The sequence below is a fragment of the Aplysia californica genome, unplaced genomic scaffold, assembly GCF_000002075.1.
Source record: "Aplysia californica isolate F4 #8 unplaced genomic scaffold, AplCal3.0 scaffold00326, whole genome shotgun sequence".
In the NCBI taxonomy this organism is placed as follows: domain Eukaryota; kingdom Metazoa; phylum Mollusca; class Gastropoda; order Aplysiida; family Aplysiidae; genus Aplysia; species Aplysia californica.
Window position 1 is genome coordinate 249,621 of NW_004797596.1, and position 19,530 is coordinate 269,150.

The 19,530-nt window shown below is 39.7% G+C and overlaps 1 protein-coding gene across 2 annotated transcripts; it reads right to left on the reverse strand.

Moving 5' to 3' along the window:
• Positions 1–5,613: 5,613 nt before the first annotated feature.
• On the reverse strand, positions 5,614–19,217 carry LOC101861372. Of its 2 annotated transcripts, none has more exons than XM_005102463.3 (7): positions 19,011–19,217; positions 16,493–16,608; positions 15,273–15,393; positions 12,820–12,997; positions 11,689–11,740; positions 10,315–10,466; positions 5,614–6,215 (listed from the first exon to the last, which is right to left on the reverse strand). In XM_005102463.3, exons 1-7 carry the CDS (start codon positions 19,206–19,208, stop codon positions 5,692–5,694), a joined length of 1,341 nt encoding a protein of 446 aa, XP_005102520.2. In that variant the 5' UTR covers positions 19,209–19,217; the 3' UTR covers positions 5,614–5,691. The 2 variants fall into 2 exon arrangements, with proteins under 2 accessions (XP_005102520.2, XP_005102521.1); XM_005102464.3 differs by lacking the exon at positions 19,011–19,217 and adding an exon at positions 18,561–18,837.
• Between the last annotated feature and the right edge of the window lie 313 nt (positions 19,218–19,530).

Genomic DNA, 19,530 nt, shown 5'->3' on the forward strand with positions numbered 1-19,530 from the left:
AGAGAGAGAGAGAGAGAGAGAGAGAGAGAGAGAGTACGGGTGACCTACTGTTGTTATTGCTGTTGGTATTGGTTACCGACTTGACTTAAATTGACTTTAACCCCTTCGTTGCCTTATGACGTACCTGGTACAATGTACATAATGAAAATGTGTAATTTTTGGCCAAATGCCGTAGCATGTACATGTACGTCACGCAAGTTGGCAAAATATGTCACAGGTAGGCTAGATTTAGACCACGCATCCATTAACACTGGGACATGACGAGATTGCTGTCCTGGGTAACGAGCGCAACTTCAACTGAAAATCAGTGCTGACAGTGACAATAGAGACGCACACCCCCCTGGCAACGAATGGGTTAAAAAGTTCGAGTCACAGTCAAGTCGGCCTCAAAAACTGCCCATAGTCGTAGCGGTCACTTTCAATTAAAGTATTCCGCCAAGGCCAACCAGTCCAATGTGTACGTTCAAAGAAAGAACCTGAAACGTAGCTAACTATACTATAACAACTTGACTATGACACAAGAGGGCGCGGGACTTAGTCAACGTAGTGTGCAGCGCTTACCCAATGACATGGTTGCGTGCGAGTGTCCACTGTGACAGCCAGTAATAAATAAAGCACTGCAGCTGACCTCAGTAAATGGCGTGCAGTCATAATATTAGGCAGGCAGTCATAATATTAGATAGGCAGCATGACGCACTGGCATCTGTCACGTATTTATTTTTCTTTTCACTTGTGTTATGTTATAATGTGAATACATGTAGTTATATAATATTATTATAATTATGATGATTATTATTACATTATGGTAGCCTGTACAAGGAGAGTTGGAGTCTGCAGGCATTCCTTAAAGCCCTTACTCTTAACACATATGTTTTTGATGCTTTATTCCACCATTTTGCCCACCACATGAGAATCCATTTTCATGCAAGTAAGTGATGATAACTCCGACCCCGTCTATAGCGACCATTTGACTATAATAACAGTCACTTATTGATCTTGAGAAACCGTTGTGGACAGACTCGTAGGTAGAGTTGTATTGCATGATATTATGTTATATATCAACAAAGCAAAAAACAAGTATCGGTATACTATGAGCCTCACTCTCCAGAAGACCAACTCAAAATGTGAGCATCACGTCACCATTTTATTCCTGTTGTCAAGTCTCATTTCCAATTGTGCTAAAAAAAAGCCTATAGTGTTCACCATGAAAAGACAGCACCTTTCAGATAAACACAAATTTCCTTGAGAATTTTGACGAATGAAATATTGTTATCTGCATAGAGTGATGGAGCTGTTAGGTGCTTCACCGTTGCTCACAGTAGTTCGATTCCTGAGTGGGGAGAATTTTTCCTGAGTATCTCAGTCTTTCTGCTGGGATGTTGTATCCTTCTAAACTAGGATTGGCCTTGATATGCAGGGTCAAATATTGCCTTCTAAATTATCTAAATTGTGTCAACGGGGATGTAAAAATAATGTTTCTAATGGCGCAATACGTCAAGCTTCAAAATTCCAAAAGGACACTTGTTGTACCTTTTGAAGAGGCCACAATTTCAGGTTGAAAAGTAAAGGCTACAATTTTTCAGGATGAAAATACATGTACCATTGAGAACACAATTCGTGCAAAGGTCTTATCATGTTGCAATAGACACCATACACAGTTTGTTGTATAATATGCACATATTTCCAGAAACTTGCTCTTTCAATATTAAATTATAAATACAACATGTTGGTTCTATGGCTTCATCAGTAGCCTGATAGTTAAAGTGTCTTCATGCGTAGTCTGATGACTATGGCTAGAGGCTCACTCTGAATGACTTGTGTAGAGTGTAGACACACTGTCTGCCTGATGGCAGCATGGCTTTACGATCAGCTGGACAATTACTTGTCAAATTATGTGTACATTACATCAATTTGACTGCTGTAGGGTTTCAAGCTGTTTGATAGAGTTATGGATACAGAATAATCTGAAAGCTATTTACTTGGCTCCATATTCAGCATGACAGCATGACGTGACAGTTGTATAGCTTTGAGACATGTTGAATGACTACAATATGATGATTATGATCTTTGTTTGAGGGCTCTTTGGCTACATACTAGAAGAGATTGTCGTGTGGCTACATGACCAATTAGATGGCTGCATGGCTACAAGCTCTTCTTGTCGGCTGAATAGCCAATTGATCAAATCATCCGTTTTTATAGAGGAATTTCTAAATTTAATTTCATCTCTGAAGATGAAAAGTACACCATTCATTATAACTGGCGATTTTCATTTTCATTTTGGCTCTGAAAACCCTGTCACTAAAAATATAAGCAACCTGCTGACAGAAAATGATTTAAAACAACTCGTACAAGTACCAACACATAAAAGTCAGCACATCCTAGACTGGGTTATCTCTCCTATTGAAAAGAACTGTGTGAAAGGCATAAACGTTCTGGACAAAGACATTTCCGATCATTATCTTCTTATTGTTGACTTGAACATCAAAAGACCAAGGAAAGAAATAAAAACAGTTAATTCCCGAAATCTGAACGATATAAATTTACACCAGTTTCAATGTGACTTTCGTGATGCTCTTGCTATTAGTTCCCCTTTTAATATAGAAACCCTCAATACCATCATGAGGAATATTTTAGATGATCATGCTCCAGTTAAAAAACGAAAATTATCTCATCGACCTGTTGGTAGGTGGTTTAATTTAGAAATAAAGGCTGCAAAAAAAGAAAAAAGACAAGCGGAAAGAAAATGGAGAAAAACACGACTTGAAGTGCATAAAGGAATATTTATTACTATGAAGAATTCTGTTAGTAAAATGATTACCAAAGCCAAGCGTACTTTCTTTTTGTCAAAATTTGAAAATGTTAAAACTTGTAAGGAACTTTTTGATGTCTCTAGTGAACTGCTTGGCAACCAAAACAGAGCTGTATTACCCCCTGGCACCGATAGAGATTTTTGTAGTAGTTTTTCAGACTTTTTTTCTAGAAAAATCACCTCCATCAGACAAGAGCTCGATAAAATGTGCGCAATTGCCCCAAATTACCATCAGTTTAAAGGGTTAGTCATCGATTATTTTACTCCAGCAACGGAAGAAGAAATCAAAAAGATCATATTAGATAGTCCATCAAAAAGTTGCGCCTTAGACCCTATGCCCACCAGCCTTTTAAAAAAATGTTTGCATGAACTTCTTCCACATATCACCCAAATTATAAATGATTCTCTCCTCACAGGCACAGTACCAAATTGCTTTAAGACAGCCCATATTAGACCCCTTTTGAAAAAATCTGGACTTGATGAAAAGGACTTTAAAAATTTTAGACCAGTTTCAAATCTTTCTTTCCTTTCCAAAATTCTTGAAAAAGTTGTATCTAATAGACTGTTACATCATATTAAAGCAAATAATCTTAGCGAAGTCTATCAGTCAGCATATAAGGCACACCATAGTACCGAGACAGCGTTACTTAGGGTCTGTACTGATATTTTAAAATATATTGATGAAAAAAAGGTATGTCTTCTTACTCTTTTGGACCTTTCGGCTGCATTCGATACCATTGATCATGGTATTTTACTCGAGAGATTAAATACTACTTTTGGCATAAAGGGTACTGTCCTGCGATGGTTTGAGTCATATTTTAAGGATCGAACACAAGCAGTTGTGGTTGGAAACACGTGTTCTAATAATGTTTTGCTTAGATGTGGTGTTCCTCAGAGGTCTGTTCTTGGACCTGTCTTGTTTACAATGTATACACAACCTATTGCTGATATTTTAAGACAATATGGCATGAATTACCATCTTTATGCTGATGACACTCAAATTTATAAGTCTATTGATTTCGATCAAATACCACTTTTAGTCGACTCTACTGAACAATGTACTAGAGATTTAAAAATATGGATGACCAGCAATAAATTGAAACTAAATGATGACAAGACGGAAATAATGTTGAGTGGAAATACAAAAGCCATTAAAAATCTCCCAGAGCTACAAATTGATATTAATAACCATACCATTCGTTCAAAAAGAAGTCTTAAAAATCTAGGGGTTCAGTTGGATTATGATATGTCTATGTCCTCCCAAATAAGCCAGCTCAGCAAAAGTATTTACTTTCAGCTTAAGAAAATTGGCAGTGTAAGAAATTATTTAACTAAAGCAGCAGCCAAGACACTTGTAACAACACTCATTTTATCAAAGTTAGATTACTGTAATGTTATTTTGTCCGGTTTGACATCCGAAAAACTATCAAAGTTACAAGTACTTCAAAATCAAGCAGCAAAATTGATAATGAAACAAAAGAAATCAGCCCACGTAACACCAATTCTGAAAGAACTACACTGGCTGCCAATAAAAGAAAGGATTAAATACAAAACTGCCGTTCTCTGTTTTAAATGTATAAATGATAGTGCACCTTTTTATCTTAAAACATTCCTGGAATTATATAATCCACCTAGAGCCCTTAGATCAGCCTCTGACAATCTAATTCTTAAAACTCCAAAACAAAACTACAAAAAATACGGCGAGCGTTCCTTTTTGTTCTTTGGTCCCCAGGTATGGAACGAAATCCCATATAAAATAAGATCTGCCCCAACAATTTCCATTTTCAAAAATCAGCTGAAGCATTTTTTATTCACAAAAGCATACCTGTCATAATGATGTACTGTGATATATATGCATGTGTATGCCAGACTGTGAGACTGAAGAAATAGCGAGTGAGAATGAGAGAGAGAAAAAGAGAGAGATAGAGAGAGAAAAGAGAGAGATAGCAAGAGAGGGAGAGAGAAAGAGAGAGAGAGATAGAGGGAGGGGAGAGAGAGAGAGGGAGAGAGAGAGAGACAGACAGAGAGAGAGAGAGAGAGAGAGAGAGAGAGAGAGAGAGAGAGAGAGAGAGATAGAGTGGAAATGTTTTTCTATCTGTATAGAATTAATGTTTTAATGAATGTTTCTAGTTACTCACGTTTCAACTGTATTTTGACTGTTCGTGAATTTATATTGCATTGTATATTTTTAGTGAACACATTTTCAACCTCACTGCGAGACTGTTTTTCTGGTATAAAATTTTACACATATGCATTTATATTATATGTATAATACTTTGTTTTACGTACACATTTGTGTCAATTAATTTTTAAGATGTGATGTCTTTTTCATTGTAATGCGCATTGAGCATCTTTTAGGAAATGGAAATGCACAGTATAAATGCTATTTATTATTATTATTATTATTATCAATCTAACTGTCTTAAAGGATAAATGCTCAGCACAGAATGACTACCAGATGAAAATGTGATAAAAGGTATGGCTTTGAGGCCTGTGTCATTTGTAAAGCTTTTTAAGCCTATTTTCGAGTTTGGATATGCTCTCTATAAACACAATCCATTATTATTATTATTACATTATTATTATACAGCTATGCAGCAGGTTTGTTGATCTATGTTCATTACACATGGAAAACCACAACTCTCCATAGTTGACCTTAAAAACCTCAGTGTTTGCTTACAAGTATTTTGTGTACATTTATATATAGAAGTATTGAAAGGAATGCAAAAGGCGGTATGTTTTTGGTGACAAGACAAAGAGAGAATTATATGTTTCCCAGCATATAAAAACCATTCAAAAGCATATTTACGAGTATCATTTCAAATTTTATTATAATATCCATTCATAAAAGATTAAAGCTACAAAATGAAAAAAAAATATGTTCACGTAGAGGCCTCATCTTGCTCCTTCAGACAAGTAAACAGCATTGATGAAATTGAATGGAAGTATTCTCTTTTCCTGCTTTTAGACAGTTCCTTGATTTGAGGCAACAAACCTTGTAGAAAATCTAGATCAGGGTCACGGTTGTTGAATCGTGATTCCCACGCAGAATCGAAGGGGTCACTCATCCTTTTGGGAGGTGAATGTTTGATCACAGCTGTACCTGCGGAGGGAGCTCTGACAGAGGAGCTTCCCCCTGAGGGCAATGATGGTTTCACAACCATTGCACCAGATGCGTCCTCACATTTTTGAACATGGGCGTATTCATCAAACTCAACCTCTTCCAGTTCGAAAGACACCTGAGGGTTTTCTTCGGTGCAGATCACGGTTATATGCTGATCTAGAAATGCCATCTGCTCCTGCAAGTGAAACGTGTTCACCATGCCACGCTCACTAGACGCCTGCTTTGCTTTGAATCTCAAGTAACTTCTCTGTAGCTTGTTCCACATATTTTTGGCATTCTCAGCTGGTGAAGGAGAAAGAAATTCTTACATTATTACACTATCTGCAGTAAAAAACAACAACAAAAAAACCCACAATGGAGTCTACTTAAACTGAAATTGGCCAGACCACCACATATTCTTTGGCATAGAGAGGTTGCTAAAAAAAGAAAAAAAAGGGGGGGGGGTTACTTTTAATTTACTTATGGCTTACCGCTGTTTTTGGACTAAATGTGGTTGGTTTAAGTGGACTCCATTGTACATAAAATATGCAACTGGAAATTAATCCTAGTCTTTCAAAAATCTTCTTTTCATTTCACCTCTGAAACCTTTTTCAAAACCAAGAGCCCCAAAAGAATTAATAATAGGGTTCACTCCAGGTAAAGCTTGTCTTACCCCTGCATACACTGCTTTAGTATCACTGATTTCAAGTGTGAATCAGGGACTAGTACACTCTGGAAGGAAACCATGTAAAAACTCTCCCCGTACCCAAGGGGAAATCTAATATCCTTCAGTTTCAGCGCAATCTCAAAATAAATTTCATACATTTAAAAAAAAGGTCAAGAGTTTTGTTTCATTTTTTGTTTTTGTATGAGTTTTTACGGCGCTCGCAACTGCATAAGGTCATATGAGCGTGCGAAACACAAGTTGGTTACATTCACAACAGTTCACTGCACAGCTTGGCTTGGGTCAACCATCAGATTTTTTAAATGTTAAAAACTTGAGTTAAAATAACAATCTAAAAATGATAACCTGTTAATAACAATCTAAAAATGATAACCTGTTTAAAATCATAGTAACTGTATTTACAATTTCTCGTAAAAGCCAATGGCCTTTACAAAATCAAGGATTCTGTTGGGATCAACGACGGAAAACAGATCTTGCAATTTTTGGCATTTAAATATTTCCTTCGGGTCTCTCCGAAGTCTAGACATTTTGTTATAATGCGTCTAATGGTCAAATCTGTGTCGCATCCAACACAGAACGGCTCCTTATATCCCTGAAGGAGGTATTTGTGTGTCAGGGACGTGTGTCCGATGCATAACGAGTAAAAATGACTTTGTCTCTTTTGGAGAGGCCCGAAGGTTTGCGTGGACCAAGATTAGGCTTAATGTTGTGTAGTTTTTTGTTGGTTTGATTCGTCCAATGCATCTCCTACATACTGGAGGTGTAGTTTTTTACTTTATTTTTAAAGTCAGTCTGTGGGAGAGTGTTTGTTGCTGATCCCAACAGAAGGGACAAGGATTCCTTTGCCAGGAGATCCATCTGCTCCTTTCCTCGGATGCCCACATGGCTAGATAGCCATGCGAACACTATATTTTTCCCAGATTTCATTCAAAGCGTGTATTTTTTGTTATAACCTAACTATTTTTGGGTGTAAGAGTGTGTAGATTGTAAGTGAGGTGATGCAAGACAGAGAGTCAGACAGGATAAGGAAAGATTTGTTAGGAAAATTTTCTACGGAGTCCAGTTCCATGTCAATGGCAGTGGCCTCCCCAGAGAAAATGGAGGCTTCGGGATGGAGTCTCCTCTGGTGTGTACTGTTTGAAGATAGGGCTGCGGCGCCCACAGCAGAGTCCGACTCAGAGCCATCTGTGAACATTGCAGGACTGCCTATTACATTATGAAGACTTTTTTATTTTGGAGCTCATTGGCCCCAGCTTCGAAGAAACACTCTTGACTCCTCCTTGCCGGGAGGCAGAAGGTTTTCTAGGCTGCCATCCTGGATTGGGAGGCAGCCTATTGGGGGATTTGGGGGAGGAGTGACAAGCTCAACCCCTCCCAGTGACAGACCAGGGAGGGGGATCGGAGCTGTCATCCTCCATCGGAAGGGGGGTGTCTGCTGGAGGGGTATGGGGAGATCGAGCAGAAAGAGGGGACTAGGAAGGGGGGAGAGGGGGCACCTCACACTCCATCAGAGGGGTGGGGCGGGAGGAGGAGGAGGAAGAAGAAGAAGGCATAGAAGAGGGGGGGGGGGGGGGGGAAGAGGGGGCAGAGGAAGAGTCCACCCTATCCTCCCCTAGAACCCCAAAGCGGTTAGACAGTGGCACCTCAAAGGTGGGTGCTACGGAGATAGTAGGGACCTTTTTCCTTTGTGCACAAATTCACCTGTTGACCGCGGGCTCTGGGAAGTTGGCAGTAGAGGCTGACATTGTGACTGGCCAGGCTGCCTTCGCATATGACCGGCCAGGGATTGGGTTCCAGACTGGCGAGCAGACAGCTTTGCTGGCTTCTTGAAAAGAGCTGCCATTTCCCGCTTTGTACTCTTGGATTGCGCTTTCTCTGATCCAAGTCGAGCAATCCTTGCTGAAGGCTGTGTGCTGGCCTTGGTAATTTGGGCAGCAAGGATTAGCCTTGCATTCCTTCTCAGGATGCCCAGTCTTGCCACAGCGAGGACACACGGCTGCACGTTGGCATCGCGACTGGTTATGGCCAAACTTCTGACACTGAAAGCAGCGCAGAGGGTTTGGCACATAGGGTCGCACGTCCAGGACCAAGTATGATGCCCGAACAGTGGCTGGAGGGCGCCATGAATCTAAAATAACAATTATTGTTTTCATTTCAAATGTAGTCTCCCCTTGCCGAAGAGTAATCCGGCAGGCTTCGACCACATCCCCGCAGTCAGCCACAATTTTTTCGTTGGAGCAGCCCTTCAGCTCATGGTTGCGGACCACACCCTTCGATTGGTTGAACTTTTTGTGTCGCTCAGATAAACAAGGAATACCACTGAAGGTCATGATCTTCTCAAGTCCGGACAGTTCTCTATCCGATGCACACTTGATGAGGAGTGCACCAGAGGACAGAGTATGGACATTCGTAGCTGCTTCTGAGAGCTGAGACTTTTTCAGAACGTTGGGAGCTGGGGAAGGGTCTTTAATTGAAAAAGGTTCCATAATATGTGCTTAGGTGTTGTTTCAACTCGAGGGCTCCACACCCGCCATCGAGCCCAACATTGCTCAGATGACTAGAGCTGTGCAAGGGCTACCCCGGAGCTATACTCTTCACGAGAGTGTATAAGACCCTCCCGTCAAGACTGAAGGGATTTCAGCTCCCAACCGATTGGGTGGCATGGGCAGTGCCACCCTCCCGTCTAAGAGGAAAACCTGGGCCAAAGAGGTGTGTTGGCGAGGGAGTCCGCAGACTGATCTCACCTCAACCTCCAGGTACCCAGTTTCCCTCCGCACCGGTCGCACCTAACGGTCAATGAGGCACCCACTCTGTGGGATGGATGACCTCTCTTTTTGCTGCACATGAGGTCAGCAGTGGACGAAAAGACAGAAGAAAAAAGAAAGAGGGAAGGAGGAGAGGAAGATACACCAAAGTAAGCGTCGCACACGGATCCCAAAGGGTTGAGGTCCGTGTGCGACACTCCGTCATTGGAGGGGTTTCACCTCCTACAGACGGGATAGTGTGTCTATCTCCAACCACAATTAGGCCTTAGAAGTGCCAAAGATTAGAGGTGTTACAAGAGGGCAACAAGCATAAAAAAGAAAAAGATGTAAAGACGATAGATAAAACAATAGAAGGAGCAAACCACACCAGAGCACTCGCCAACCACTCACAGTCAAGAGTTGCGGCTGATCAAGGATCAACCACCCAGCACCACACACTGGAGACACCAGGTCCATCCAAAGCTATAGGAGCAGCAAGTTTGTTATGTAGTAGCCTGGGAAAATTCTCAATTAATCCCTTCCCCCTATAAATTATTCATCACTAAAAATAGGGGCCACCTTGAATAAGTTCACCAGAACTACACAAGAGACTCTTTTTTAGTTTAAGTAAGAGTTTTACGGCACTCATAACACAAATAGGTCATATAAGTGCCGGTGATTTGAGATGTTACCAGACAGTGACATTCAAATAAAAGAAGGAGGAGAGATAAGGAGGATTGGTATTTGACAGGAAAGGAGGAGCAATCCACACCAGAGAAGCTGCCAACCACACACAACGGGATTCTATGCTCAGGACAGACAAGAAGTCATGTATAGAGACCCTATAATAAAGTCTATAATATTACACAGATATAAGAATTTCTCTTGGCTGAAAAATATTCATCCGGTCCCCTCCAAGTTTATTCCAGGAGGAGAAGTTGGAAGAACAACTAAGAAAAAAACTACCACCTACCAGTCATGTCCAGGATAAGTCCAATCTCTGCCCATCCGACTTCCACAGCCACTTTGTCTGTATGGGCAGGGTGCTGATAGTCATACAACTGTGGTCTTTTCTGCACTTCAGCCACCACTTGTTCAGCCACAGTTGTGTCTGTTCCACTTATTCTGTGCAAATTCAAAGATAAATAAAAAAATTTTAAAACGACAATGATAATCTTTATTCATCTCGCAGGGAGAAATTTGTCTTTGGTCATTTACAATGGCAGTAGATGTTACAAAGTTTAAGTGCACTCATGTATACACACAACAAGACAGAACATTAGGCCTAGTAATACATAAACTGCAGTAGTGGTAGATAATATATTGGGGTGCGTCATGCATATGAGGATAGAATACAGCTGAAATTGTCCAAGACAGCCACCCACTGCTGAGGAGAAAAGTGGTTGTCTTAGACAGGTATACGTTTTGGACAGTGTCATTATAATATCGAAAAAACCCCAAACGCAAGTGAATGTGGGAAGTGGTCATTAGTACAGATAACTGTCTTAAACATGGGGCCTTCAGAGCAGGTTTGACTGTATATATACAGTCTAGCGTACACACAGTGAAATTGGTGGGATGCGGAAATCTTTTTGTTATTTCAAAATTTGTTTTATATTTACGTATTTTAAAAACAAAGAATATACTGTAACTGTAAGAAAAAAATGCCGGACTTCAAAATTCGTTTGATATGTATCGTGTTTCTTATAATATGCATGCTAAACTGTAAACAGACTAAACTGTGTAGTCAAAATTGTCTAAGAAGGCAACCCATTGTCGAGGAGAAAAGCGATTGTCCTAGACAGATGGACGTCTTAAACAGTGTTATTATAATGTAAAAAATGCATAAGAGAGGAATGGGGAAGAGGCCATTTGCACAAGTGATTGTCTTATACAGGTAGCCGTGAGAGCTCTAACACTGTTGGAGAAGAATGTGAAAAGGTAAGGGATAAGAGAACAGACAACAGTAATACAGAAATAAAAACCACCTGCTTTTGAATTTTGTTGATGACAAACAGAGAAACAGACAAGGAGACTCACTTCATTAGCGAGAGGTAATGTTTATTGTTACACGATGCAAAAATGCCTATGACCTTGCTATGACAGGAAAGCAATTAAATGAGGAATATGAATTTGATTACAAGGGTGGCGCACGCACACATCAGGTATACAAAACGTATACTGAGTTCAACACCCCCTCAAACTCCCTCCCCCAAAACAAAACAAAAATCAACACCAACAAAATTGAAGGGAAGTGGAAAAAAAAGAAGAGGAACAGGAATACACCAAAGAGCTATAAGGAAATATTATTTACAATGGAAACAGGGCACATTGAAAAAATTCTTACCGTTTTTTGGGTTTCTTGCCTTTCGTTTGAGAGTTGGAATCCCCAGTTGAAACTGGATGAAGAGAATTAATAAGAAACATCTGAAGAAGATTGATAATGATGCATGCAGGTGCTTTTTAGATTTGTTAAGAGTTTTACGAGGATTGCAACTACCTAAGGTCATATGAGTGCGTGGGACCCAAGTTGGTTGTTTCCATATTTAGCATTTTCAGTTAGCTTTGGTAGGAATTAATATTTAATTTTGCCCGGGTGGCAGCCCAAAGATCAATGTTCATGTAATCACACTGGATGGTCTTTTTGCTTCAAATAAGTATTTGACCACTTTTAAGTTTAGGTTGCCCTCTGGCACTATGTCTCATTCTTGTATATAATGAAGATTATTTCGTGAAAGTTCCCATTACATCTGTAGTGAACAGCAGCTTCAACACAGGTGTACACCTGTCCCAAAATTAGTGGCAAAAACAGGTGTTAGCACGGAAATTCATTGTCAGAGAGTTTAATGGAAGCTTGAACAGGATGAAAAATAAGCTTGAAAGTAGAAAAGACTGTATTGGTGACTCACATAGAGGTAAATAACTCAAACTGGCACATATGAAATGGTAATATGATTTTTCAACCATAGAGTAGAGACACATACACAGTATGACACAAGAGGTGACATACAGTAGACCACATAGATTCCTAACAGATGCAAGATGACAATTGTTTTAAGAAGTCAGGTAGATTTTAATCTGAAGAAATAGATGAAGTGTAGATTTAGATTCCATATCTCTATACTAATTAAATAGATTAAGTAAGGCCTAATGGATCAGTCAAAACAAAGTTGCAGGGCGTAAATGAATAATGTATGTAAAAATGGTTTTAAGCTATGACAATGACAGCAATTGACTGAAAATACAGTAAACACGGATAGCTCGAATTTGCCGGGACCAGCCTCGGTAATTCAAGTTCAAGTTCAAGGGATCTGTAGTTCGGGGGTATCTTACAAATAGAAGAAAAACAAACAAACCGGGACAGCAGGCACAGTTTGACAGATGCGTGATTTCAAGTCTTCTGTGATCGACCTATCCGTGTTGTACTGTAGTCAGAAAATGAAAAGAGAATCCCTTTCAGCTCTTTCTCCATTCTCACCTCCGGCTTCTGCACAGATTCTCCGCCTGTAATTGTAAATATCTTTGTTACGGAGAGACTTGTTGTACTTTGTAGAAATATATTCTTTAAGTCCAGATATTGATGTTCCAGCCAACACTAAACGTCTGAACTCATCATCTGCAACATAACGTCGATTTTCTGGATACAGATCAAATGCCTGAAAAGATAAAAAAGTGAGAGAGATAAAAATAACAAAACACGAAAGTTGGCTGTAGCAACTAACAAAAACAGCTCAGAATATATACTGTAAAACCCTGATAACATGAACTTAATAGACCAGAGAATTTCTTTATAAGCAGATTGCAAAGTACAGTGGAGTCCCTCTAAACTGAACATGTTTCTTCTGTTTGACCAGACTAACTAAACCGAAAACCCAGTTAAACTGGAGAAAATCTGGCGATCCAACAGATTTTTGTTCAAACGGATACCACTACAAGTAGAGTGCTCATGCAACATAACTTGTTTGGCAAACAATACGTTGATAGACGATAGATGACACAGGCGTTTGTTTGAACAAATTGGCCCTTTTGTACAGTGTGTACTTGGTAGAGTTCAGTGTATTTTCCTGGAAATTTCCAGCAATTCTTTGGTATCAAAGAAGTAAAAATGCTTCTCATTTGAAATCAAACTACTTTTGATCGAGAAAGTCAAATACATTACTTGCTCGTTGCATTATCTGTACAAAAACCCCATTTCTGCCATAACGAGCACTGGGATTTAACTAAATTGAAGGCCAGGCCCGAGGACTTTGTTGAATCCAAGTTTCACTATATTTATGTAATAAGGAAAACAGATTTAGTAAAATAATGATGAATAACCAAATTTAGACGTAAAAAAAATAATTTAGCAATAAGTCAAAACCACATACTTCTCCACAAGCTGCTTGGATCATCCACTACAAGGAATATGTCCACATGCAACTAGATGCATGGTGACAAAGATTTTTTAACAGTCAAGTGGAATTCGAAACATAAATTTACACTACTCTAGCACATGTCATTTGAGTTTCCTGAAAAGGAATTTACGCAACTACATTTAAAAACTGCTGACTGAAAGTAATAAATCTTTTCATAACACAGCCGCCAGTGCCGTCATTATTAGTGGTCATTAAAAGATATAGCCAAGAGCAGCTTCCACTGTCGATTATGGATAAAAATTCCATTCCTATGTTCACCACAAAAGATGACCACAGCGACCTGAGCAAGAAGTCAGTGCCGTCATTATTAGTGGTCATTAAAAGATATAGCCAAGAGCAGCTTCCACTGTCAATTATGGATAAAAATTCCATTCCTATGTTCACCACAAAAGATGACCACAGCGACCTGAGCAAGAAGTCAGTGCCGTCATTATTAGTGGTCATTAAAAGATATAGCCAAGAGCAGCTTCCACTGTCGATTATGGATAAAAATTCCATTCCTATGTTCACCACAAAAGATGACCACAGCGACCTGAGCAAGAAGTCCCTCACCCTGTCCATGCTTGAAGAAAGATACCCACGAGAAGCATAGATAAGGATCTATACAGACGGATCTGCCACTGATGCTGTGAAAAGAGGAGGAGCCGGAGTGTACGTACAGTTCCCAAATGGACGACGACAAGCAGAGGCAGTCCCAACAGGGCGACATTGTACAAACTACAGGGCAGAGATGGAGGCTCTAGTACAAGCAACAAACATCATCAAGAATGTGGTAGACCCCCAAAGCCAAGTAGTATTCCTAACAGATGCCATGTCAGTACTGCAGGCAATCACTTCCGGCAAACTACCAAGGCTACGAAAAGAAATTGAGGACATCCCATGTCTGAGGATCATGCTGCAGTGGATTCCATCACACTGTGGTGTCTTGGGAAATGAGCAGGCAGACAGGATGGCCAAACTAGGAGCACAAAAAGAGCAACCAGACAACAGCGTTAACTACACAGAAATAAAAATTATTATAAATACACTATTTAAAGCACCTCAGACACCAGATAACTACCATGAGCTGTCCCGCCAAGAACAAGTGATTATCTTCAGACTAAGGACACAACACACAAGACTGAGACAACATATGTACAAATGTTTTAAACTAGTACAATCACCAAAATGCCAGTGTGGAGAGGCGGACCAAACTGTTGAACACATCCTTCAGCACTGCAAGACACACAGGGCCCTGAGACAGGAAACGTGGCCAACCCCACTGATGCAACAAGAGAAGCTATACGGGCCGCCAGATGAACTGAGCAGGACGGCCCAATTTATGACAGATACCGGACTTCAAGTGTGATGCGATCGAGAAGAAGAAGATGGATAAAAATGTATTCCAAAGCCACAACAAAAATTACAATACAGGACTGTAACATGATAATCATAAAATAAATAATCGGATGAGATTTTGTGAGTTAGGACAAGGCCATAAATTGCATGCAATTCTGAGACTAAAAGACCTCATTACCTCTGCTCCAACTGGGTGTCCCACATGCTCCAGGTCAGCTTTATTGACTTGAAGTACACATCGTCCTTCAACTTCTTTGCACACCACTCTTATCCTCGCTGGACAATCGACTTTGAAGGTCCTGGTGTTTTAAAATAAACAGTGCTTGAGGGAGGGAGGGAGGGAGGAAGGAAGGGAGGGAGGGAGGGAGGGAGGGAGGAAGGAAGGAAGGAAGGAAGGAAGGAAGGAAGGAAGGAAGGAAGGAAGGAAGGAAGGAAGGAAGGAAGGAAGGAAGGAAGGAAGGAAGGAAGGAAGGAAGGAAGGAAGGAAGGAAGGAAGGAAGGAAGGAAGGAAGGAAGGAAGGAAGGTGTAGGAGAATCTGTTTCCATTCTTTAGAAAAAAACAAACTCAAAAAGTCTACTAAAAAGAACTCAAACATGACATAAAATTAACACTCACTACACTCATTTGACACTTGTTCGACTTGGCAAGATTCACACATAATACTTTTAAAGAAAAGCATTTTAAGGGGTGGTCATTAAAGAAAGAGGTGGGAGAATGTAAAACAAAAATTGTGTTGTGAAGGAAAAAAAATGTTCTTGTGAAAAAAAGTATCAATTCGTAAAGGGGTAACCTTTCAGAATTAACTCAAAATTCTTTTCTATTCCGTGTTATAATCAATGATCCTTTTCATTTCAAAAGTTTTGACAATGCAGAAATGTAACTCTTTTGAAAGCTAACGAATCAGGAATTTGTTTTTATAAAATCAATTAGCTGCAAATCCAACCAACTTTTTCATTTGAGTCTCAAATTACCAATTTTCCCTCTGAACATCCATTGTCTCAAATTAAAAGGCCCCTAATTTAATGAGACAAAAAGACCCAAACATCGGAGGGAGGTGCATCTCCTTCAAGCAGGCTCAAAAATGAAAAGCTTACTTTGATCTATATATATATATATATATATATATATATATATATATATATATATATATATATATTATATATATATATTCATATATATATATCTTTTTTCTTTTTTGCCTTACTCTAATTTAAAGTTTTAATTTACCTTGAATCCGATTGTGCTTCGAGTTTTTCCAAATAAATGACCTCTTCCCACTTATATGCTTAGAAAGGTGGGAATCTAGAAAAATTCTAAACATTTACAGAAAAAACAATTACACACAAGAGAAAACCTTAAGTTTCAAGAAAATAAAAAATCTGATGACCATTACATACTTTTGATTAGGTCTTGTACCAGTGCTTCTGGTGGGCTGTCGCCGCTTGCCTTGTTTGCAGGCGAAAGTAAGCAGCTCATAAACCAGTCTTTGTGCAACCTCTCCATCTCCTTTGAACTGTATAGAAAACAAACTTGAAATTTGAACAACTCTATGTCAGACCGAGTGAAAAAAACCCCCAAAGCCTAAGTCTGCAATATTAAAATTTTAATGAAATAGCAAGTGGTTATTCTTCGGCGTCGCGCTGATCCATAGATCGATGTCTATTCGTGCCAACAGGGAATAGATGGAAAGCTGTGGAGAAGTGACATGTGCAACTATACGAGACGTCAGAGAATAGCCATCGAACTACTGACCGGCGCAACGCCGGGGAATAGCCACTTGCAATGAAATCTTAATAACAACTTGTTACTTAAACTTCAAACATAATATCATATGTAACCCTCCCCTAAAAAATATAAATAAGTGTAATAACAACCCACGGATAATAGGAAAAACTATTGTTTTCTGTAAAATTAAGGCTTGGATTAAAAAAAATAAAGTAGGCCTACATACACACAGACCCAGCATTGAAATTGAGTGCAACAACAACGAAAAAAGTCCAGACCAAAGACTGAAATTAAAATTATAATATAATATAATGTCTTCAACAACAACAGCCACAATAAAGCAGTTTTGGGGTAAATTGTGCTTTTTATACGTACCAACCAGTGGCAGTGGGTAGTGAAGGGCTCACGGGCTTTCAGAGCCCCCACCCACCACCCCCAACTCTAACCCAAAGTAAATGAAAGTTTCTCCATAAAATGAAATAAGCTGTTGAAACCGTTATGACCGCACGCAATGAACACAGAGTGATCAACTTAGCGGCTTGTTCGTTTATAGTCCAATCACTGGTTATCCCTTACAACTATAGTAACCTAACAGTAACAGCCAATCAAATGTCTTTAGGGCTCAGAGCCCTTTCTCACGGTCCGTCCTTAATGAAACTCTTCTTGTAAAAAGATAGAAGACTGGGGAAAAATACACTGTACCGAGGGCTCAAGCTCTCCTAGCCCTGACAATGGGGTGAAAGTTTACGACACACTTTCCCCCACTGACACAGATACCTATGCGCCCATTGGTTCTTTGTTGTTGGGTGAGTTCAACTTTCTCGACTACACGGCCTATCCAGCTCATAGAAGTATTATGTTTGAAGTGCTGTGGGTGTATGTTTGTGTCGCTGAGATTTAACAGTTATAAATCAGGTCGAACCACTTTTAAGGCAACTTTTCATCACATAAAGATTAAATAGAGGAAATTTGGTGGTGAATCGGCCTCGTCCCCACCATCAACAAGAATTTAACTAAGAACAAAGAGATGGAAAACAAAGGTGACTCTTCTCGTTTAAATGGTTCTCAAAATACCGTGGCTCGCCGTGAGAATAGAAAAATCATCACTGTTTAATTCTTATTGCTTGCTATTTGGTGGTAAAGAACTGGAAGCACCTAAGCCCCACCCAAATTTTGGTCCAGGTGCCCACCGCCATGTACTGGTACAACCAACCCCTTTGATAGGGGGCATTTATTTACATATAAAATAATCATAGAGGTGTCCCATACAATTTCACAGAGGTATTCTTTTACTATCCCTCCCGTCTCACTTAGCTACCAGTTGTCCATTTTCTACTATTTATTGATGCGTTGATCACGAGAATATCAACTTCATTTCCATCGCAAATTTATAGTTTTTTAAACGTTTAATTGTTTCTTAATTGAGCTTTATCACACTATGCCTAACCACGTAGTAATTTGCGCGCTTTGGACCAATCGGGGGGGGTTTCAGGGGGGCCTGCCTCCCTGGGATTGAAAAAATCCGTGGGATTACAGGGGGGGGGGGGACGCCCCCCTTCACCCCCCTGTTTTAACCCTTATTATTTGCTTGAAATTTTCTTGAAAATAATTCATTTGCGAAGGTTTTGGTGGCTTTTTTATCATACTTTATGTGACCTGCAACACTGCAGTTTGACCCCCCCTCCCCCCCCCCTCCCCGAAGCAGTGCATCTGTGTGCGGGAGTGAAAGTAAAAATTTACCATTTCATTCCCTGAGCCGAGCAGTACACTATAGAGACTTCACAGTACAGCGTACGCATACCACGTTGAATTTTATCCGACACTACACATAATTACACTGGCTGGGAAGCTAAACTGGTTGCACACACTCCAAACCCTGAGCTTGAACTACGACACGTTGTGTTTAAATCCACAGCCACAAGTAAAAAGAAGCAGTAGGCTTAGGGCTCAATTAATATTATTATCCACCCGTGCACCACCCACCACACTCAGCTACAAGAACAGTTAGTTATCTGACAAAATAAACATAGAATCTTGGCGAAAACCAGAAACAGTCATTATCTACAGTGTGTTGCGGATAGTGACACAGTTCTGAGATCGCATTCTCAGCTAAAACGCTATCCACCCTCAAGCTTGACATCGTTAAACCACAAAATTGGATTTTACTTTAGGCCTATTATTTCACCTTACCCTTTTGCTGCCTTCCCTGATGAAAAGAGTATGATTGTCTCTTTCAAAAGCACGCAAAGCGTCGATCAGTTCTTGATATGTCTGAAAATTAGCTCCCTCTTGGATAGTCGCCATTATTGGTCTTTCGGTGTCTAAGGGAAGATCACTGCGCATAGCCAGTGAGAGCGCTGTTTCTTGTTTGCTGTTTTTCGTCTTCATCCGCGTTTATATTATACATTCTGTACACAAGATAGATTTCTAATTCAAGGGTTGATTTTGAGTGACTTTATGCAAAATGGAAGTATTCATTTCAGCCTTTAAAAGAATAAAAAGTTGTTTCTGAACCGTATACTGACTATCTGAGGATTTAGGAAAGATGCATAGCACCATGTGCAGAATATCTGAATAAATTACATGTACGTGATGGTGGAGTTGTATTATAGTAAATATATACGCACACTTATTGTTTCCTTGAAAAAAAAATCCATTATAATGGAAAACACCGTTTTCGCCGCCAAAACTGTTAGAGAGATGTATAGAA

Excerpts from the sequence above, each read along its gene's own strand:
- LOC101861372 (XM_005102463.3), bottom strand. The coding sequence starts at position 19,208 with ATGAAGACGAAAAACAGCAAACAAGAAACAGCGCTCTCACTGGCTATG. Across the intron at positions 16,609-19,010 it reads TCAGGGAAGGCAGCAAAAGG|TTCAAAGGAGATGGAGAGGT; the intron begins GTAAGGTGAAAT and ends TTTTCTATACAG. Across the intron at positions 6,216-10,314 it reads ACTTATCCTGGACATGACTG|CTGAGAATGCCAAAAATATG; the intron begins GTAGGTGGTAGT and ends CTCCTTCACCAG.